Source organism: Oncorhynchus mykiss, chromosome 9 (genome assembly GCF_013265735.2).
Source record: "Oncorhynchus mykiss isolate Arlee chromosome 9, USDA_OmykA_1.1, whole genome shotgun sequence".
Taxonomy (NCBI): Eukaryota; Metazoa; Chordata; class Actinopteri; order Salmoniformes; family Salmonidae; genus Oncorhynchus; species Oncorhynchus mykiss.
Genome location: NC_048573.1, coordinates 42,994,161 through 43,015,075, shown reverse-complemented (window position 1 = coordinate 43,015,075; position 20,915 = coordinate 42,994,161). Strand labels below are relative to the sequence as shown.

The window sequence follows — 20,915 nt, the reverse complement described above, 5'->3', positions numbered from 1 at the left end:
TTTTTACTAGGATTAATTGTCAGGAATTGTGAAAAACGGAGTTTAAATGTATTTGGCTAACGTGTATGTAAACTTCCGACTTCAACTGTAACTTCAAGGTGCCACAGCCATTGAGCTACATTCAACCCCGGTCAACAGGAGATTTAACATTCTACAAACACATTTCGTACAAGCACTAGCTCAGCCCAGGGATTAAACTCTAGTTTAGTTTCATGTCAAGTCAAACAGCAGTTACCTAAAGTGCCGTCAGAAAGAATTCCCACCCCTTGACTCTTTCCACATGTTGTTGTGATATGGCCTGAATTAAAAATGGATTCAATTGAGATTGTGTGATGTATGTAAACTTCCGACTTCAACTGTATGCTGTATAACATGGCTTTGATTAAGCTTTCAGTAGAAGATATTATAGTGGAGTCGATAGATTGGCCATAGATTAAATTGACTTTTTCCTCTTCTCTTTTCTCCATCCAGCCTCAATATTCCCTAATGAAAATGTGCAAACCAGCAGAAAACTCCATTCCATAAATGGTCACCAGATGGCGCCATGATCTCTTCGCTAATTGTTTCTTAGGAAGGGAGGATAAAAATGTTAGCATTGTCCATAGACAACTTTTGAAATGACTTAAGAAATCCCACAAAATTGTCAACAGTGACACTGGAATCACAGAGAAAGATGAATTATGACCATCGACTTCTGTTTGAATATCCAAGAAAGGTGATTAAATTAAAACCAATCTTTGATGTTTACATTCAAAATTAATGAATGTAATCATCAGGGGGTAAATGTCAAATGATAACATGCTAACTTCAGAAAAATATGAGATGTAATAGAAGTAATATTACAGACCATACGTTCTCATTCAAAGTAATGCATCGTGTCTTGATCTATGTGTCCTTTTCTATGTTCGGAGCTGTATCAAAAAGCTAAGGTACTGTATAAGGTGTCAAAGCTGACTATGCTGAAAAACCTTGTTAGTGCATAGGTCAAATGTGCTTGTTGATGCTCATTTGAATTTCCTGTCTTTTTGGCTTCAGACAAATGCTAAATATTATTGTTTTGTATTAATACTATTCCCCTCTCATAGACAATTGTTATAGTACAGTATGTTTTCCATATGTATTGTGGCTTGAATTTTTCTGTGAAATGGGTAGACGTTTTTGCAATTGTATCTGACAGTCTAGAAAGTCCTAATTGAATCACTTGAACGGCTTGATGCTTGATACTGTAGCTACATACTTAACCATAACTTTGATGAAATATTGAAATATTAATTATTCACAGATGCCATCTTTACCTACTTAGGTCAGGGAGTACAGGGGGGATGTTTTGTAACAAACACAAACACACAAATTTAATGAGCTGTGATTACGTTTATGAGGATGATGATGGTGATGATCATTATGTTCCTATCGGTCATCTACCACTATAAATAGATGAAAGGTTCATTGAAGAGCCGGCCAGCCAAGTTCTACTGTTAGTCCTCACTGTCAATTCAGATAAAATAACTAAACCATGTTAATTATGCAAAGTAGTACCACACATACAGTGTGTGTGTCTGTGTTTGCTTGTGTGCATGTGTGGTTGTGAATGCTACTTCGTAAGGCGTAAGGATTTCACCATTTAGTTATTGACTGGATTCGTCTGGATCGTGAGGTCAACCAGTCTTTTTTCTTGTTTTCAGCATGTTTTTCAAGAATGGCGAGGATCATCATTGACTCTTTTGGTCTGCATTTACCCATGATTTCAAATTGAGAAAATAGGACTGCTTTATTTTATTTTATCATAAAAGTATTCAGACCCCTTGACTTTTTCCACATTTTGTTACATTACGGGCTTATTCTAAAATGGAGTAAATAAAACTAATGACTCACCAATCTACACACAATAACCCATAATTATATCACTTAGATATAGGACAGACACTTCAAAACCTTATTCCTTATGATTCATTTTTTGACTGTCTTTTTTGCAATTCAAGAATGTGTTATTCAAGGCGTTTTGATAGGCTATAGTAGTAAACTGCCACATTCGATATCATATCCCCCCAAAAAGTAAATAAATAAATAATTAAATTATTATATATATATATATATATATATATATATATATATATATATATATATATATATATATATATATATATATATATACCTAAAGGGGTCTTAAAATTCAAAATCAAATACCCAAATGATCCATGGTATGGCCATCTTAAACAATTCCATGTTAGGGTAGTCAAACCTTGTTCACCAAGGACCTGGGAAAGAGTTGCAGGGTGGAGGAGAAGTATTTATAAAGGATAAATAACCATCACTTTGCAGAAGGCCACGCAAAAACGAATGATTATTAAATGGATTATAAGGACCTAATTTCTTATGACTCAATATTAAACACTTTAAAAGTTGTTCCTAAATGTGTGAATAATTACCTTACTAACATTTACAAATGTTTAATGATTAATAAATTATGAATAAACCATTTTTTTTTCGTAACCGGCCACGACCGGGAGGTCCGTGGGGCGACGCACAATTGACCTAGCATCGTCCGGGTTAGGGAGGGCTTGGCCAGTAGGGATATCCTTGTCTCATCGCACACCAGCGACTCCTGTGGCGGGCCGGGCGCAGTGCACGCTAACCAAGGTTGCCAGGTGCACGGTGTTTCCTCTGACACATTGGTGCGGCTGGCTTCCGGGTTGGATGGCGCTGTGTTAAGAAGCAGTGCGGCTTGGTTGGGTTGTGTATCGGAGGACGCATGACTTTCAACCTTTGTCTCTCCCGAGCCCGTACGGGAGTTTTAGCGATGAGACAAGATAGTAGCTACTAAAACAATTGGATACCACGAAATTGGGGAGAAAAAGGGCTAAAATTCAACAACAAAAAATTACAAAAATGTACTATTTTACCTATCCATTATAAATGAGTTATTATAAAGTGTTACCCAACAATGTTGACTGCCATCACTCCAAACATATTGAGCAAACACTCTGTTTTTTTTTACTATTGCTATGAATCGTTACTGTAGCCTATGCTATTTAATAAACTATAGTATCAAATTAATCCACAATGGAGTATGGCGAGAATATTACGTGCCCCCAGCCGAATTGGAGTTGATGACAACACAAAGGCTGTCAATAACCCACAGAACTTGAGCCAATGGCATGCAGTATTAAGCCATGAAACGCGTTGATTGGCCAGTGAGTGGCCAAGCCCTCGTCACACCTAGAATTTATTTATTGACCAAAACCCAGCCCTTTCGCAACACCGCCAGCTATTGTGCTCCTACTTCCTGCGGTGAACATTTCTGACACACCTCAGGATCTATTGCGCTACCACCAGCACTAAGATTTACCATTGCGTTAGTTTTGTTAAAATAGAGCCCAAGCTTTTTCTATGCAGAAAAATCCCTGCACACACACACACAACGTCCCCATAACCTTGTGTACGGGCTTCCTCAGATCCATTAAGTACTTTCTACAGAGCTACGTTGGGCCCCACACAGACACTAAAGTCATGTGCCTTTGATTTCATGATGTGCCTTTGATTTCATTCCATGTGTATTATCCATCTCTCTGCCCGCTGCTCAACACCAGTTTGGTGACATCGTCGAGGAGTGGACAGCAGTTGAGAGAGAGGTAAAGAGGGCGAGAGTGTTAAACGTGTGTCAAAGAGAATGATGGGAGAGGTGGAGCGAGGGGAGCGACAGAGCTTTGGAGAGGTTGACAGCCAGAGATAGTGATGGTGAGCAGGTGAGGATGAGAGGGAAAGTGAAGAGATAAGAGCAAGAAAAGAGTGAGACAGACTGAAGAAATCAGTTTAATTTAGACTGTCACCATTGAGGAGGAGAATTTTATTCTCCATTATTTGATCACTGTGGGCAGAAAAGGAGATTGAAAGTGCTGCTTTAAAGCTAGAATCCTTAGTTGCTACATCCATTTGTGGACTTATAAATTAATAATTTACCCATTGATTCTTGAAGAATACAATCAATAAATACCTCTTGAGCTTAGTTCAACTGCTGTATCCCATCAGAACCCAAAATATAAGCTTGTTTTACTCTAATGGTTGTAAATAATGTATATGAATACAATGTATATAACACTGTATAGCATCAAAACATGGTTAAAACTATAATTTCACATAATGTATGGTACGTCCTTGCATCCATAACTCTGTTTTTGACAGTGGTTACATTTCTCCAGGCCCATCCCTCCCGTCCATTTTTACAGAAACAGAGGCAGGGTGATCCTATCAGAGATCAAGGTAAGACCTAAGTACAGACTGTGTGAAGTATCGATGTTTATTGTAAAACCAGGTGCAGGCAAATGACAGGTCAAGGCCAGCAGGGGTCGGTAATCCAGAGTAGGAGCAAAGGTACAGGATGGCAGGCAGGCTCAGGGACAGGCAGAGTTTAGTAATCCAGGGGTGGAGCAAAGGAACAGGACGGCAGGTGAGCTCGGGGTCAGGGACAGGCAGAATGGTCAGGCAGGCGGGCTCGGGGTCAGGACAGGGAAGTGTCAAAACCAGGAGGGTGAGAAAAGAGAAACTGGAAAAGGCAGAAGCTGACGAACTGGCAACACACAAACAGAGAACACAGGTATAAATACACAGGAGACAATTGGGGAAGATGGGCATCACTTGGAGGGTGTGGAGACAAGCACAAGGACAGGTGAAACATATCAGGGCGTGACAGATTCGCTTTGTTATTGTTTCAAGTAAGGATTCTTGCTTTAAGAGGTGATTACGTAAACACCAGTGGAGGCTGCTTACGGGAGGACGGATCATAATAATAGCTGGAACGGAGCAGATGTAATGGCATCAAACCATGTGTTTGATGTATTTGATACCATTCTACTTATTCCGCTCCCATCCTTCACAATTAAGGTGCCACCAACCTCTTGTGATAAAAGCTAAATGCTCTCCACTATCCAGCCCTCTTTTAACTGATACCGGGGCCAAGGCAACAGCTTGGTTACACTGCCGGCAGTAAGAGATAAGTATGGGGTGAGAGAGAAATAACTACTGTTTGTTTGTATACACTGGAGGTGGCCCAACCTGCCACTCCCCAGTAAACAAGCAAATGTATACCGTAGCTTCAGATGTGTTGTTTTTTTCATGTCGTGTCATCCCTTTACCACTACACATATGTAAGAATGTGGAAATGTTATGTAATGGACGTTTAAAGGTCATGCTGTGTAACTTTTTGTCATTGGAGCACATTCATTCTTTCTGTCCATATTCAGTACTTGTAGGTGGATGTGAACTCTATCAAACTTCCCATATAAGGACGTAGCCAAGCTAAAAGGAATGAGGAAATTGAAAATATTGGGGGGGGGGGGGGGGGGGGGGGCTTTGATATTTGGGGGTGGAATTACGTTGGTACTCACTGTACCATTGGGAGCCTAGTTCCTTTGCTTCAGGTCGTCATTGTAAATAAGAATTTGTTCTTAATTGACTTACAGTACCAGTCAAAAGTTTTAACACACCCACTCATTCAAGGGTTTTTCTTTATTTTTACTATTTTCTACATTGTAGAATAATAGAGAACACATCAAAACTATAAAACAATACATATGAAATCATGTATTAACCAAAAATGTGTTAAACAAATAAAAATACACCTGGAATGCTTTTCCAACAGTCTTGAAGGAGTTCCCACATATGCTGAGCACTTGTTAGCTGCTTTTCCTTCACTCTGCAGTCCAACTCATCCCAAACCATCTCAATTGGGTTGAGGTTTGGTGATTGTGGAGGCCAGGTCATCTGATGCAGCACTCCATCACTTACATAGTCTGGAGGTGTGTTGGGTCATTGTCCTGTTGAAAAACAAATGATAGTCCCACTAAGCGCAAACCAGATGGGATGGAGTATCGCTAAATAATGCTGGGGTAGCCATGCTGGTTTAGTGTGCCTTGAATTCTAAATAAATCACAGACAGTGTCATCAGCAAAGCAGCCCCACACCATCACACCTCCTCGTCCATGCATCACGGTGGGAACCACACATGCGGAGATCATCCGTTCACCTGCTGTGCGTCTCACAAAGATACAAAGATACGGCGGTTGGAACCAAAAATAGTAATTTTGGACTCACAGACCAAAGGACAGATTTCCACTGGTCTAATGTCCATTGCTGGTGTTTCTTGGCCCAACCAAGTCTCTTCTTATTATTGGTGTCCTTCAGCAGTGGTTTCTTTGCAGCAATTCGACCATGAAGGCATGATTCACACAGTCTCCTCTGAACAGTTGATGTTGAGATGTGTCTGTTACTGGAACTCTGTGAAACATATATTCGGGCTGCAATTTCTGAGGCTGGTAACTCTAATGAACTTATCCTCAGCAGCAGAGGTAACTCTGGGTCTTCCTTTTCCTGTGGGAGTCCTCATGAGAGCCAGTTTCATCATCGCGTCTGATGGTTTTTGCGAGTACATTTGAAGAAACTTTCAAAGTTCTTGACATTTTCCGCATTGACTAACCTTCATGTCTTAAAGTAATAATGGACTGTTGTTTCACTTTGCTTATTTGAGCTGTTCTTGCCATAATATTGACTTGGTCTTTTACCAAATAGGGCTATCTTCGGTATACCACACCTACCTTGTCACAACACAACTGATTGGCTCAAACGCATTAAGAAGGAAAGAAATTCCACAAATTAACTTTTAACATGGCACACCTGTTAATTGAAATGCATTCCAGGTGACTACCTCAGGAAGCTGGTTGAGAGAATGACAAGAGTGTGCAAAGCTGTCTTCAAAGGGTGGCTACTTGGAAGATTCTCAAATCTCAAATATATTTTTATTTGTTTAACACTTTTTTGGTTACTACATGATTCCATGTGCGTTATTTCATCGTTTTGATGTCTTCACTATTATTCCACAATGTATAAAATAGTAATAATAAAGAAAAACCCTGCAATGAGTAGGTGTGTACAAACTTTTGACTGGTACTGTACCAGTATAAATAACAGTGAAATAAAGCTTCCCCTCTGCGGTAGCTCTCGCAAAGCTAACATCCACTCTTTGTCTTATCATACCCAGATAAACGTTTTTGCTCTCATAGCATTACCTTCTTGTATATCTACTGCTTATACCTTACACTTTCTTGGATCTTATTTCTCCCTCTCACCAAAAGTATGTGGACACCTGCTTGTCGAACATGTCATTCCAACATCATGGGCATTAATATGTTGTTGGTCCCACCGTTGCTGCTATAACAGCTTCCCCTCTTCTGGGAAGGCTTTCCACTAATGTTGGAAAATTGTTGCAGTGACTTGCTTCCATTCAGCCACAAGAGCATTAGTGAAGTCGAGCACTGATGTTTTGCGATTAGGGCTGGCTTGCAATCGACATTTCAATTAATCCCAAATGTGTTCGTTGTAGTTAAGGTCAGGGCTTTGTGCAGGTCATTCAAGTTCTTCCACACACCAATCTCGACAAACCATTTCTGTATGGACCTCGCTTTGTGCATGAGGGAATTATCATGCTGAAACAGGACAGGACCTTCCCCAAACTGTTGCCACAAATTTGGAAGCACTGAATCGCCTAGAATGTCATTGCATGTTGTAGCATTAAGATTTCCCTTCACTGGAACTAAGGGGCCTAAGCCCGAACCATGAAAAACAGCCCCACCATTATTCCTTTTCCACCAAACTTTACCGCTGGCACTATGCATTGGGGCAGGAAACGTTCTCCCAGCATCTGCCAAACCCAGATTAGTCCGTTTAACTGCCAGATGGTGAAGCGTGATTCATCACTCCAGAGAATGCATTTCCACTGCTCCAGAGTCCAATGGAGGCAAGCTTTACACCACTCCAGCCAACAATTGGCATTGCGCATGGTGATCTTAGGCTTGCGTGCGGCTGCTCGGCCATAGAAACGTGTTGGGGAATGTGTTGGGGAAGTGATTTGCTTAATGAACACAGCTGCCTTACTTACCATGGGGCTTGGGTGAGGGCAAGCTGAGTCTCCCTATGACTGACTGCATGAACTCTGATTCCACAGTACCACTTTTCCATAAGCTTCTTTATAGGGTTTAGGTGTTACTCATGACTTCCAACCAACAATGGAGCAAATCAGGAAGCTGGTCTATCACAGGGCCATACCCCTAATCCATCTCCTTATTGCTGAGTGCCAAGTAAAGAGACATTGAGTATTACGTATGACTAGGGATCGAATCCCCAAACCTTCCAATCTCAGGTGGCCACTGAGTTGTCCGAAAACACCATAGGAAAACACCAGAGCTACTGAACAGTCCTTAAGTCCTTAGCAGCATAGAGATGGGTAGAGTGTTCACAAAAATAGGAGTGCCCTCTTTCCATCTCTATGTTTAGCATATGTTTGTATCTAAAGTGACTTAAAGTTAACATGCAATATATTCAGTTGCCTATGTGGGATGTAGCCCGGGAATTGAACCCACAACTTTGGTGTTGTGAGCACTACTCTCTGACCAACTGAGCCATCGGAACCATCAATCAATCAATTTGCCCAGCCCTTGTCATAGCAACATTGGTAGTTATGTGCTTCACGGTAACCATGGAGAGGAGGAAAGGTGTATGTAGAACAGCATGGCGTTGTGGGCGCTAGAGAAAGAGCTCGGCAACCCGGAGAATCAGGAAACAAAGGCTACATATTCATCTCCAATTGACTCCCTGAGGCCAGTCTCTGCCCCTACCCCTCCCTCACCCCCCTCTGTATCCAGGGATGTGTTAGTAGCAAAGGCCCTCTCAGTGACACTGAGCACTGGATTATGGGGGATCTCTACACACACACAATGCTTTGAGTAATCTTGTCACCGTGGCATATCCACAAGGCATTTGTATCTCTCACAATTGCAGTGAAATAACTGGGTCTTCTACTGTAGCTGCAGTTATAGGACTTCACTGTCAGATCTCTTTCTCAACCAGAAGATAGCAGAAAGCTGCTCTTGGACCCGGAGTTGTTCATCCTCGCTTTGATCTGAACACATGGGACACTATCCTAGCAGTCTGTTGAGAAGTCTGCGGAGAATCAATGTGTTTCCATTTATATACTGTGAGATATATGATGTAAAATCAACCATAGAAACCCATATATAGAAACCTTTTGCTAATAGTATTTCACAGGACTCTGGTCAAAACGAGTTCACTATATAGGGACTAGGGTGTCGTTTGGGATGGAGAATCTCCAGTTCATGCTATTCCTCTTCTCCTTCTGTCACAGCACAGGTCAGTAAAGTCATTTTTCACAGCCTAACATGTTCTCTTTTTTTGACAGAAACCTGGGCAAGTCTGGATTGAGGGTGTCCTGCCTGGGATTAGGTGAGTGTGATGATCCATTCAATTGAACTCACTGTCACGTTCATTGTCCTGGTAGGAAATGCATTGTACAGTCAGGAGTTGCAAAAGATACAACGTATGTTCACCACATTCTCTGCAGACAATGGACTTCCGCATATGCATGGCTGCTCGCGTACACACACACACACACACACACGCACTCATAGGCGCGGTTTCCCGGACACTGATTAAAACTAGTCCTGGGGTAACAAGCAAACGAAAGGGAGAATCTCCATGGGAAATGATTTGAAGTTCAGGACTAGGTTTAATCTGGGTCCGAGAAACCACTCCATAGGGTTCTGACACTCTCTATTCTCCACAGGCACGTGGGTTACCTTCGGAGGACAGATCACAGATGAGGTAGGCGGAGACTCCATACTCACAACATCCATTGTCCATGTCCACAGTGTATGTGACGTAGTGGAGTCAATATGTGCGATATTAGGGTGACATCCTAATTCAACCATGAATCTAGCTGTCAATATCCAGTTTAGCTGCTTGATTGATTATTATTTTAATTAAAATCACATTTTAGGTGTAGACTAACAGTGAAAATTCTTTCTTACGGGTCATTTTCCAACAATGCAGAGTTAAAGATAAAGATACAAATAAAATGTCAAATAGAAATAGTGACATGAGGTAATGTATAAATACACAGTGAATAACGACTAACAATAATTAGTAAAAACAACGTGGTTATATACAGGGAGTACCAGTACCGAGTCAAGGTTATTGGGGTACGAGGTTATTGAGGTAGATATGTACTGTGCATATAGGTAGGGGTAAAGTGACTAGGCACTTAACAAGGATAGATAATAGACAGTAGCAGCAGCATTTGTGGCGAGTGTTAAAATGTGTGTGTGGCATCAGTTTGTATGTGTGCACAGCGCATGCTATCCATGTGTCATTGCTTTATGCTAATCAACTAAAGCCTTTTCACTTTTCAGACCTTCCATTAGACAGACACCTATGTCATCTCTCTTTCTCTCTCTCTCTCTGTAGATGGCGGAAGAAATAATGACATTGGCATATGAGAACGGGATCAATCTGTTTGACACAGCGGAGGTCTACGCTGCAGGGAAGTGAGTGCACACACGCACTCATGCACGCATGTGCAGGCACACATGCACACACACGCGCATACACACCACACACACACATCCACTCTTCCATTCCATCTCCGTCTGTTTTACTGGGCCTCAGTGGCTAACCACTTTGAGGTCACTGTAGCTTCAGAGTGTGGTTGAACTCCCATCCCCTCCAACTGCATAAGAACATCTTCAACTGCATTACGTGTGTGTGTGTGTGTGTGTGTGTGTGTGTGTGTGTGTGTGTGTGTGTGTGCGTGTGTGTGTGTGTGAAATTATAACACTCACACACCGCTAATAACACTCACAAACCACATACAGTACACACACCACAAATACACACTAACAAAGCTGTGTTTGATAAGAGCTGTCACATAGAGGAAGATGTGCTTGATGGGAAATGATAAGAGCCATTCATGGAGAACACATTGGTCCTTGGGGCAAAGATGTAACATCTGTCAACAGCCAGAGAGATGCATCGTCCTCGACCCAATCCTCCCTCTATCCTTCCCTTTCACATGCTGAGAATGTCCTTTTGGAGAGAGAAAGAGAGAGCGCGAGAGAGAGAGAGCGAGAGACTGAAAAAAGTCTGAAAAAGCGATAGGCAGAGCATTATTCTCTGCTGTCACGTTTCAGTAAATCCCCTGCTTCATTAGCCTTGACCTCATAGACCAGAAGTCTCCACTGCTCTCCTATTTCACAAATTGTGCTCAGTACTTCCCTCATGCACCATGTGTCAATAACATCCAAAGAATGGTATTCATTAAACTTCCCATGGTTGTAAGAATGTGTTGTTCTTCTCTTGCAGGGCAGAGGTCGTATTGGGAAACATCATCAAGAAGAAAGGTTGGAGGTGCGTAGAGTTTAATGGGATTTCTGTTGTCGTCCAGAGCCATTTTCACACATGCCCCAGTGTGTGTGTGTGTGTGTGTGTGTGTGTGTGTGTGTGTGTGTGTGTGTGCGTGTGAAATTATTGCTAATGCCATCTATGCTGGAAATTATAATATATATATATATATATATATATATATATATATTTGTTTTATGAGCATGGCCTTATTTCTATTACAGCATATTGGATGACTGTCTTTCATATTCCATTCACCCAGCTCAATATAACATCCATAGGTTTAGGCTGCTACATGATCCAAAAATAGGTCCTGTACCCATCATGAGGTTGCTACAACCTAGCTTATGAATGAAAGTTTACAACGTAGGTGCACAGGTCAAGAGAAAAATTTGAGTAATCAAGGTGACAGACAGTGACACATTCAACACCACCTTGCACACTCTTGCCTGCATCTAGCTGATCTAGGTTCTAATCATTAGTCCAGCTGTTGCAAATGAGAGTTCCTATTGGATAAATTAATGTATGTTTATCTATCCCCGTTTTGTTCTGTTTGCTTCCATTTAAGAAACTTTTTCAATAGAATTGGCGGAATGAATACATCCCTGACCACACGCAAACACAATTCACTTTCATAGCAGCCACATCTGAACAGCATGATCACTTTACGCATTGTATAATTCCTTCTCGCATCTACGTGTTCTCCTCCTCTTACCTTTTCCCTTTGCTTGTGGACTTCAGTGCTGGTCTGTGACCAGGTGAAAAAACATTTCCAAGCCAATCATTCATATTATAACTGCTAAACGCTACTCACAGCCTACATCGTTGTCACCATATTAGCTAACATCTTAGACAACATACAGTGCTTTGCAAAAGTATTCACCCCCTTGGCGTTTTTCCTATTTTGTTTCATTACAACCTGTCATTTAAATAGATTTTTATTTGGAATCCATGTAATGGATATACACAAAATAGTCCAAATTAGTGAAGTGAAATGAAAAATTCTTCAAAAAATTAAAAACAGAAAGGTGGTGCGTGCAAATGTATTCACCACTTTTTCTATGAAGCCCCTAAATAAGATCTGGTGCAAACAATTACCTTCAGAAGTCACATAATTCGGTAAATAAAGTCCACCTGTGTGCAATCTAAGTGTCACATGATCTGTCACATAATGTCAGTATATATACACCGGTTCTGAAAGGCCCCAGGATCTGCAACACCACTAAGCAAGGTGCACCACCAAGCAAGCGGCACTATGAAGACCAAGGATCTCCTCAAACAGGTCAGGGACAAAGTTGTGGAGAAGTACAGATCAGGGTTGGGTTATAAAAAATATCCGAAACTTTGAGCATCCCACGGATGTTAAAAAATGGAAAGAATATGGCACCACAACAAACCTGCCAAGAGAGGGCCGTCCACCAAAACTCACGGACCAGGCAAGGAGGGCATTAATCAGAGAGGCAACAAAGAGACCAAAGATAACCCTGAAGGAACTGCAAAGCTCCACAGGGGCGATTGGAGTATCTGTCCATAGGACCACTTTAAGTCGTACACTCCACAGAGCTGGGCTTTACGGAAGAGTGGCCAGAAAAAAGCCATTGCTTAAAGAAAAAAATAAGCAAACACATTTGGTGTTCACCAAAAAGAATGTGGGAGACTCCCCAAACATATGGAAGAAGGTACTCTGGTCAGACGAGATTCAATTTGAGCTTTTTGGCAATCAAGGAAAACGCTATGTCTGGCGCAAACCCAACACCTCTCATCACCCCGAGAACACCATCCCCACAGTGAAGCATGGTGGTGGCAGCATCATGCTGTGGGGATGTTTTTCATTGGCAGGGACTGGGAAACTGGTCAGAATTGAAGAAATGATGGATGGCGCTAAATACAGGGACATTTTTGAGGGAAACCTGTTTCAGTCTTCCAGAGATTTGAGAGTGTGATGGAGGTTTACCTTCCAGCAGGACAATGACCCTAAGCATACTGCTAAAGCAACACTTGAGTGGTTTAATGGGAAATATTTAAATGTATTGGAATGGCTTCGTCAAAGCCCAGACCTCAATCCAATTGAGAATCTGTGGAATGACTTAAAGATTGCTGTACACCAGCGGAATCATTCCAGCTTGAAGGAGCTGGATCAGTTTTGCCTTGAAGAATTGGCAAAAATCCCAGTGGCTAGATGTGCCAAGCTTATAGAGACATACCCCAAGAGACTTGCAGCTGTAATTTCTGCAAAAGGTGTCTCTACAAAGTATTGACTTTGGGGGAGGTGAAAAGTTATGCACAAGTTTTCAGTTTTTTGTCTTATTTCTTGTTTGTTTCACAATAAAAAATATTTTGCATCTTCAAAGCGGTAGGCTTGTTGTGTAAATCAAATCATACAAACCCCCCCCAAAATAAATGTTAATTACAGGTTGTAAGGCAACAAAATAGGAAAGGGGGTGAATACTTTTGCAAGCCACTGTAGCTTCTAGAACTAACGAATTAGTAAACCTGTTAGCTACAGTCATGCAGGACAGTCAGCAAGCAGATTAGCAGTTACACCGGCGGGCCCTGTTGGCAAGAAATCAATAAAACCAAAAGCTTACCTTGACTTGGATAAGTTCCAGTGTTGGAGAGCCATAGCCAGCTAGGTAACATAGCATCCCTCTCTGTTTGAGTCAGGTATTGGGTAGGCTAAACTAGCTAGCTGCATTCGCTAGCTAAGCAAGTGAAAGTGAAAAAAATACAACAACATATAGCTAGCTCTCTTTTTTATTTATTTTACCTTTATTTAACCAGGTAGGCAAGTTGAGAACAAGTTCTCATTTACAATTGCGACCTGGCCAAGATAAAGCAAAGCAGTTCGACAGATACAACGACACAGAGTTACACATGGAGTGAAACAAACATACAGTCAATAATACAGTATAAACAAGTCTATATACGATGTGAGCAAATGAGGTGGGAAGGGAGGTAAAAGGCAAAAAAAAGGCCATGGTGGCAAAGTAAATACAATATAGCAAGTAAAACACTGGAATGGTAGATTTGCAATGGAAGAATGTGCAAAGTAGAAATACAAATAATGGGGTGCAAAGGAGCAAAATAAATAAATAAATTAAATACAGTAGGGAAAGAGGTAGTTGTTTGTTTGTTTCTCTTTCTTGCTTCTCCTTCATTTTTGAAGAAATTAATTTGTTCAAAACTGTTCAACAATTGTCTTTCTCTCTCTCTTTGAGTCAACTAGTCATCACATTGTATGCACTGCAGTGCTAGCTAGCTGTAGCTTATGCTTTCAGAACTAGATTCATTCTCTGATCCTTTGATTGGGTTAATTAACATAAACACGTAGCCTACAAGCCACTGATGCAGATCTTTGGAACATTTACATTTTAAAACGTCTAATAAAGGCATGTAATATAGCCTACACCTTCACAATAAATCCATTATTTATTTTATTATTATTCGACCATGCTGGTCATTTATGAACATTTGAACATCTTGGCCATGTTCTGTTATAATCTCCACCCGGCACAGCCAGAAGAGGACTGGCCACCCCACATAGCCTGGTTCCTCTCTAGGTTTCTTCCTAGGTTTTGGCCTTTCTAGGGAGTTTTTCCTAGCCACCGTGCTTCTACACCTGCATTGCCTGCTGTTTGGGGTTTTAGGCTGGGTTTCTGTACAGCACTTTGAGATATCAGCTGATGTACGAAGGGCTATATAAATACATTTGATTTGATTTTAGACAGGTCTAAAGAAACATGATATGAAGAAAATGTAGTCTATTTCAGAAGAACAGAATAGCATACTCTGAGTTGTCCTTATGTTAGGTCCTTATCTGGCTATGCCATATGGCTGTGGGCTACACTAGTTCATTTAGCCACAAGATTAGCTTAGAATTCCATGGCATTATTTTATATTAATTTATAGTATGAACAATACAATTGAACAAAGCTGAATAAAATATAAATTATATTTTCTCCAAACGATTGGAGGGAGTGAGCACATGAATTCTGTGTTGAGAGGTTAACAAACAAATAGGTATTCCTATATGCTTACTTTATAGTTAATAATGTAACTTTAGTTGTTCTACAAACGTTGGGCTCTATGCTTTGATTTTTAATACATTGTAAGGCTGCATGATGCGACTCTAATGATTCTTTTGAAAAAAGTTGCTTGAAAGGCATGAGCTCTGCTTAGTTTTTTTGTGCAGGCTGTACACGCATCTTCAGTCTCTCATTCACAATTTGAGAAGCACTTGATAATGGCTTGAATTTCCCGGCGGCATCCACTTTGTGTGGCCATAATGCACCCTAAAAAAAACATGCCTTTTGCAGCCATTCTCCCTGAGTGCTGCCTGCTCCGAAGCACCTCTCATCTCACTCACACTGCTCTCCTTCATGTGATCGGGTCTTTCTCAAAAGCTACAAGTGAAGACAGACGCATCCGGGATGCAACTGCACGCGTCCTTATCCAATTCCGAGGTGCATATTGAAGATATTGGAAGAACTGTCCACATTTACTTTTCGTCAGCAACAAAAAGATGAGGCCTAACAAACAGCAAAAGCACCCATGTCAATCTACTATCCCCCATAGTACAAAAGTAGAGATATTATTTTCTGTGCGAGAAATAAATATTCCAAACATAGTCTGGTACAGTTGTGGGATGCGATAGATCCCAAATAAATACAACCACAACCATGAGGCTGATGCAACAGATCAGAACGTTTAACTTTAAATGTTAATAAACTATTAGGCTATTTCTTCACATTTATAAGCGCAGCAATACGCACATGGTAGTAGACTATAAGCACAAATGTTCCATTAGCGGAAAACACCATTATCAAAAGTGACGCAAATGCAATTATGCATGTAATGCTTTTTTATAAAGGTGCATTTTTATGGTTAAAATTATCTTCCCCAAACCTCAAACTCACGCGCTGCGTATGTATGCCAGTTAGGCTCTACACCCGTTGTAAATCAGATTAATGTGCTTCATTTGAAGACATTATTTGTCCACTTTAGTTGTGATATAAACCTTATCAAAACATATAGGCCTATGGGCTAGGCTACATGAGGTGTGCGACTATGATTACAAAGTCATACAAAAAGGCCATTGTTTCTTGCTTTAAGCTGGGCATAATTGACAAGTGATAATATATCATTCATAAGTGATAAGCTAATATTGTCACCCCTCAGACTATTCTTGATTTAACATATATTCTTGATTTAACATATATTTTTTACATATATTAAAAAATACATGTGTGAAATTCGTTTTGATTTAGAAAGGTGCATGATAATTGTCCAATCTCAAAACGGGCAGGGGAAAAAATACATGTCATCTCTGCACTTACAGTGCCTTCTGAAAGTATTCAGACCCATTGACTTTTTTCCACATTTTGTTACATTAGATATATTCTAAAATGAATTAAAGAAATAAAAATCCTCAGCAATCTACACCCAATAATATTGACAAAGTGAAAATTGGTTTTTAGAAATGTTTGCAAATGTATTAAAGATAAAAAGAAAAACAGATACCTTATTTACATAAGTATTCAGACCCTTTGCTATGAGACTTGAAATTGAGCTCAGGTGCATCCTGTTTCCATTGATCATCCTTGAGATGTTTCTACAACTTGATTGGAGTCCGCCTGTGGTAATTTCAATTAATTGGACATGATTTGGAAAGGCAAACACCTGTCTCTATAAGGTTCCACAGTTGACAGTGCATGTCAGAGCAAAAACCAAGCCATGAAGACAAAGGAATTGTCTGTAGAGCTCCGAGACAGAAATGTGTCGAGGCACAGATCTGGGGAAGGGTACCAAAAAATGTCTGCGGCATTGAAGGTCCCCAAGAACACAGTGGCCTCCATCATTGGAAGAAGTCTTCCTAGAGCTGGCCGCCCGGCCAAACTGAGCAATCGGAGGAGAATGGCCTTGGTCAGAGAGGTGACCAATAATCCTATGGTCAGTCTGACAGGGCTCTAGAGTTCCTCTGCGGAGATGGGAAAGCCTACCAGAAGGACAACCATCTCTGCAGCACTCCCCCAATCAGGCTTTTATGGTAGAGTGGCCAGACTGAAGCCACTCCTCAGTAACATGCACATGACAGCCCACTTGGAGTATGCCAAAAGGAACCTAAAGACTCTCAGACCATGAGAAACAAGATTCTCTGGTCTGATGAAACCAAGATTAAACTCTTTGGCCTGAATGCCAAGCGTCACTTCTCGAGGAAACCTGGTGGTGGCAGCATCATGCTGTGGGGATGTTTTTCAGCTGCAGGGACTGGGAGACTAGTCAGGATCGAGGCAAAGATGAATGGAGCAAATTACAGAGAGAGCCTTGATAAAAACCTGCTCCAGAGAGCTCAGGACCTCAGACTGGGGCGAAAGTTCACCTTTCTACAGGACAACGACCCTAAGCACACAGCCAAGACAACGCAGGAGTGGCATCGGGACAAGTCTCTGAATGTCCTTGAGTGCCCCAGCCAGAGCCCGGACTTGAACCCAATCGAACATCTCTGGAGAGACCTGAAAATAGCTGTGCATCAACGCTCCCCAACAAACCTGACAGAGCTTGAGAGGATCTGCAGAGAAGAAGGGAGAAACTCCCCAAATACAGGTGTGCCAAGCTTGGAGCGTCATATCCAAGAAGACTCGAAGCTGTAATCGCTGCTAAAGGTGCTTCAACAAAGTACTGAGTAAAGCATCTGAATGCTTATGTGAATTTTTTTTTAAATGGGGGGGTCAACTAACTGAAACATTGGTTTAAATTCCACTGAGCACATTGTCTTGAGCATACAGGAACACCATTGTCTAGTTCGCTGCACCTGTCAAATCTCTCTCTCGAATTTCAAAAATGTTCCGTCTCAGCAGCTATACTCGCTCTTTTTAAGTGAAGATGGAGGAGATTGCTAGTGGCCAGACTTGTTTGTTACTCCTGTATTTTTGTTATTTTATGAATGGTGAAGTGCACTTAATGCTAGCAATCTAGCCTGCAGGATATGCCGGGTAGTCAATGGCATTGGATGGGAGCGCTGAGGGGAAACAAACATGCTTCTCCCCCACTTCTGAAGAAGTACCCTGCTAAAGCCCACAGCCCTTCTCCTGTTTGATTATCATCAGAGGCAGCAGCAGGAATCAAGGTTTTCCTAAAAAGTGCTATTTCTTAGTTGCTTTTTATTTGTTTACATAATCAGTTACATAATCAGTCAACAATTACTATTAATTAATTACTGCAAGTAAAAAAAATAACACACCAGATGAAATAGGTTCAGAATGAATTGTTTTTCTGTCAAATCGTCATTGGGGCCAAGGGGACTTAAGTGCAGAAGAATTATAATTAAATCATTCTGAAGAATTATCACATAATGCACTGGATCTCCCATTTTCAAGTCAGAATGCTCACCATGCACCTTTCCCTCATACACTTCTCTCTCCTTACAGGCGCTCTACTTTGGTCATCACCACCAAGATATTCTGGGGAGGAAAGTACGTATTACACTTTTTAAAAACCTTTTTCTTTATGTGTGTGTGTGTGTGTGTGTGTGTGTGTGTATGTGTGTGCGTGTGTGTGTTAGAGGCAGTATTGAGGCTGTATGACTCTTAATTGTTTTCCTATGAGGAAACGGGGTCGATCCCCTCCTATGAGAATGCCCTTTCACTGAGGATCAATTAAAAGGGCATTCATTAGTAGCTGCTTATAAATAAATGAATGATATGTACCCACTGATTCTTGAAGAATATAACGTATAAATGCCTCATGAGTATCAGGTATCAAGGTAAGACCCAAGTGTAGACTATGTGAAGTAACAATGTTTATTGTAACAGCAGGGGCAGGCAAATGACAGGTCAAGGCTGACAGGGTTCGATAATCCAGAGTAGGAGCAAAGGTACAGGATGACAGGCAGGCTCAGGGTCAGGGACAGGCAGAGTTCGGTAATCCAGAGGTGGAGCAAAGGTACAGGACGGCGGGCAGGCTTACGGTCAGGGACAGGCAGAGTGGTCAGGCGGGTGGGTACAAGGTCAGGACAGGCAAGGGTCAAACGCCAGGGGGACAAGAAAAAGAGAGGCTGAGAAAAGACAATAGTTGACAGGACAAACAAGATGAACTGGCACAGACAGACAGAAAACACAGGTATAAATTCCCAGAGGATAAGTGGGGAAGATGGGCGACACCTGGAGGGGGTGGAGACAAGTACAAGGATAGGTGAAACAGATCAGGGCGTGACAGTACACCCCTCCCTCTAGGGATGCCACATGGTGTTCCACCTGGGCGGATACTTGGTTGACTGTGGTGCCGGCGGGGAAAGTCGGCGATAATGGAAGGGTCCAGGATGTCTTTTGCGGGAACCAAGCACCTCTCCTCCGGGCCATAACCCTCCCAGTCAACCAGGTACTGGAAACCACTGCCCCCGTGGTCAAACCCTCAGGAGGCGTCTCACCGTGTACGCTGGCTGGCCAACGATGACACGGGGAGAGGGATGGGCCTAGAAACAGAAAACAAGGGGGAGTCAGACATGGTTTTGGCTCTAGACACAGAAAAGGTAGGACAAATACAGAGGGTACGGGGCAACAGAGGATGAACAACAGAGGGGCTAATGATCTTGGAGCGGGGGGAAAGGTCTCGGCTTCCGGGGGTGTAGCCGCGGCACTATAGCGACGTGCCAGCGCCTCAGGCTTGAACTTCTTGGATACCGGTTGGTGCTGTGGAAGCGAAGTGGCCCGGGCGTTACTAAACCCCTCACGGAGGAAGACGGGAAGACGTCCCGGGGCAGGCAGAGCTGACTTCAGGCAATGAGTGTGGCAGGACGGGCTCCAGCCCACGGTGGCACCAGTAGCCCAGTCAATGGAGAGATTGTGTTACCTGGAGCTAAGAGAATCCCAATACCATGGGAACTAGCAGAAATTGTATCGTCTCGCTGTGGTTCCCCGACACTCGTAGGCTGATGGAGTGGTTTGGTGGGTGACCTGGCCTATAGAGCGCCCGTCCAGCGCCCTAACACCCATGGGAATGGAGAGGGGTTGAGTGGGGATACCCAGGTCGGACACCAGGGCAACGTCCATGAGACTCACATCGGCCCCTGAGTTGATGAGTACCTGGAGAGACTTGGACTGGTCGCCCCACAACAGGGTGGCATGGAGAGGGGGGCGAGTAAGGAGAGAAGAACAATTATCTTTAAGACCCACTAGTGTACTCACTCCAACAGATGAGCTAGGTCTCTTGAAGGGACAGGTAGACACAAAATGACCGGCAGTACCGCAATACAGACAACTCTAGGTCACAAGTCTGCGTACGCTTTCGGCTGGAGACAGCCTAGACCTGCCGAGCTGCATCAGCTCGGGAAGAGGTGAATCGGCAGTCTCCGGAGGCTCTTGGAGGGACTCGGGTAGGCTCGGATCCTCTCGGGGACGTAGACAACGGGGACTTCCAGAGTTCATCAGCTGCAAGGTGGGATCCCTGTGTGAGTGATTGGGACTGCAATCGGACCTCTTCCGCAATCGGACCTCTACGTTCCTGTAGCCGACCATCAATCCGGATGATTAAAGCGATGAGTGAGTCGAGATCTGTTGGTAGTTCTCGGGCTTCCAGCTCATCCTTTATCTCCTCCGATAATATGGGAACTTGTCGAACAGTGGTTCCAGGTACTCTCCGCTGCTAGCATGCGGAACTCCATCGCATAGTCTGCAACA

At 42.4% G+C, this 20,915-nt stretch overlaps 1 protein-coding gene across 3 annotated transcripts in view; it reads left to right on the top strand.

Moving 5' to 3' along the window:
* LOC110532151 (voltage-gated potassium channel subunit beta-2) overlaps window positions 1–20,915 on the top strand; it is a 104,817-nt gene that overhangs the window by 64,962 nt on the left and 18,940 nt on the right. For all 3 annotated transcript variants that reach the window (XM_036988065.1, XM_036988063.1, XM_021615795.2), the window contains 5 exons: window positions 9,245–9,288; window positions 9,629–9,666; window positions 10,309–10,388; window positions 11,203–11,247; window positions 18,669–18,713. In XM_036988065.1, the coding sequence (XP_036843960.1) occupies window positions 9,245–9,288; window positions 9,629–9,666; window positions 10,309–10,388; window positions 11,203–11,247; window positions 18,669–18,713 (252 nt within the window). The remainder of the gene's footprint in view (window positions 1–9,244; window positions 9,289–9,628; window positions 9,667–10,308; window positions 10,389–11,202; window positions 11,248–18,668; window positions 18,714–20,915) is intronic.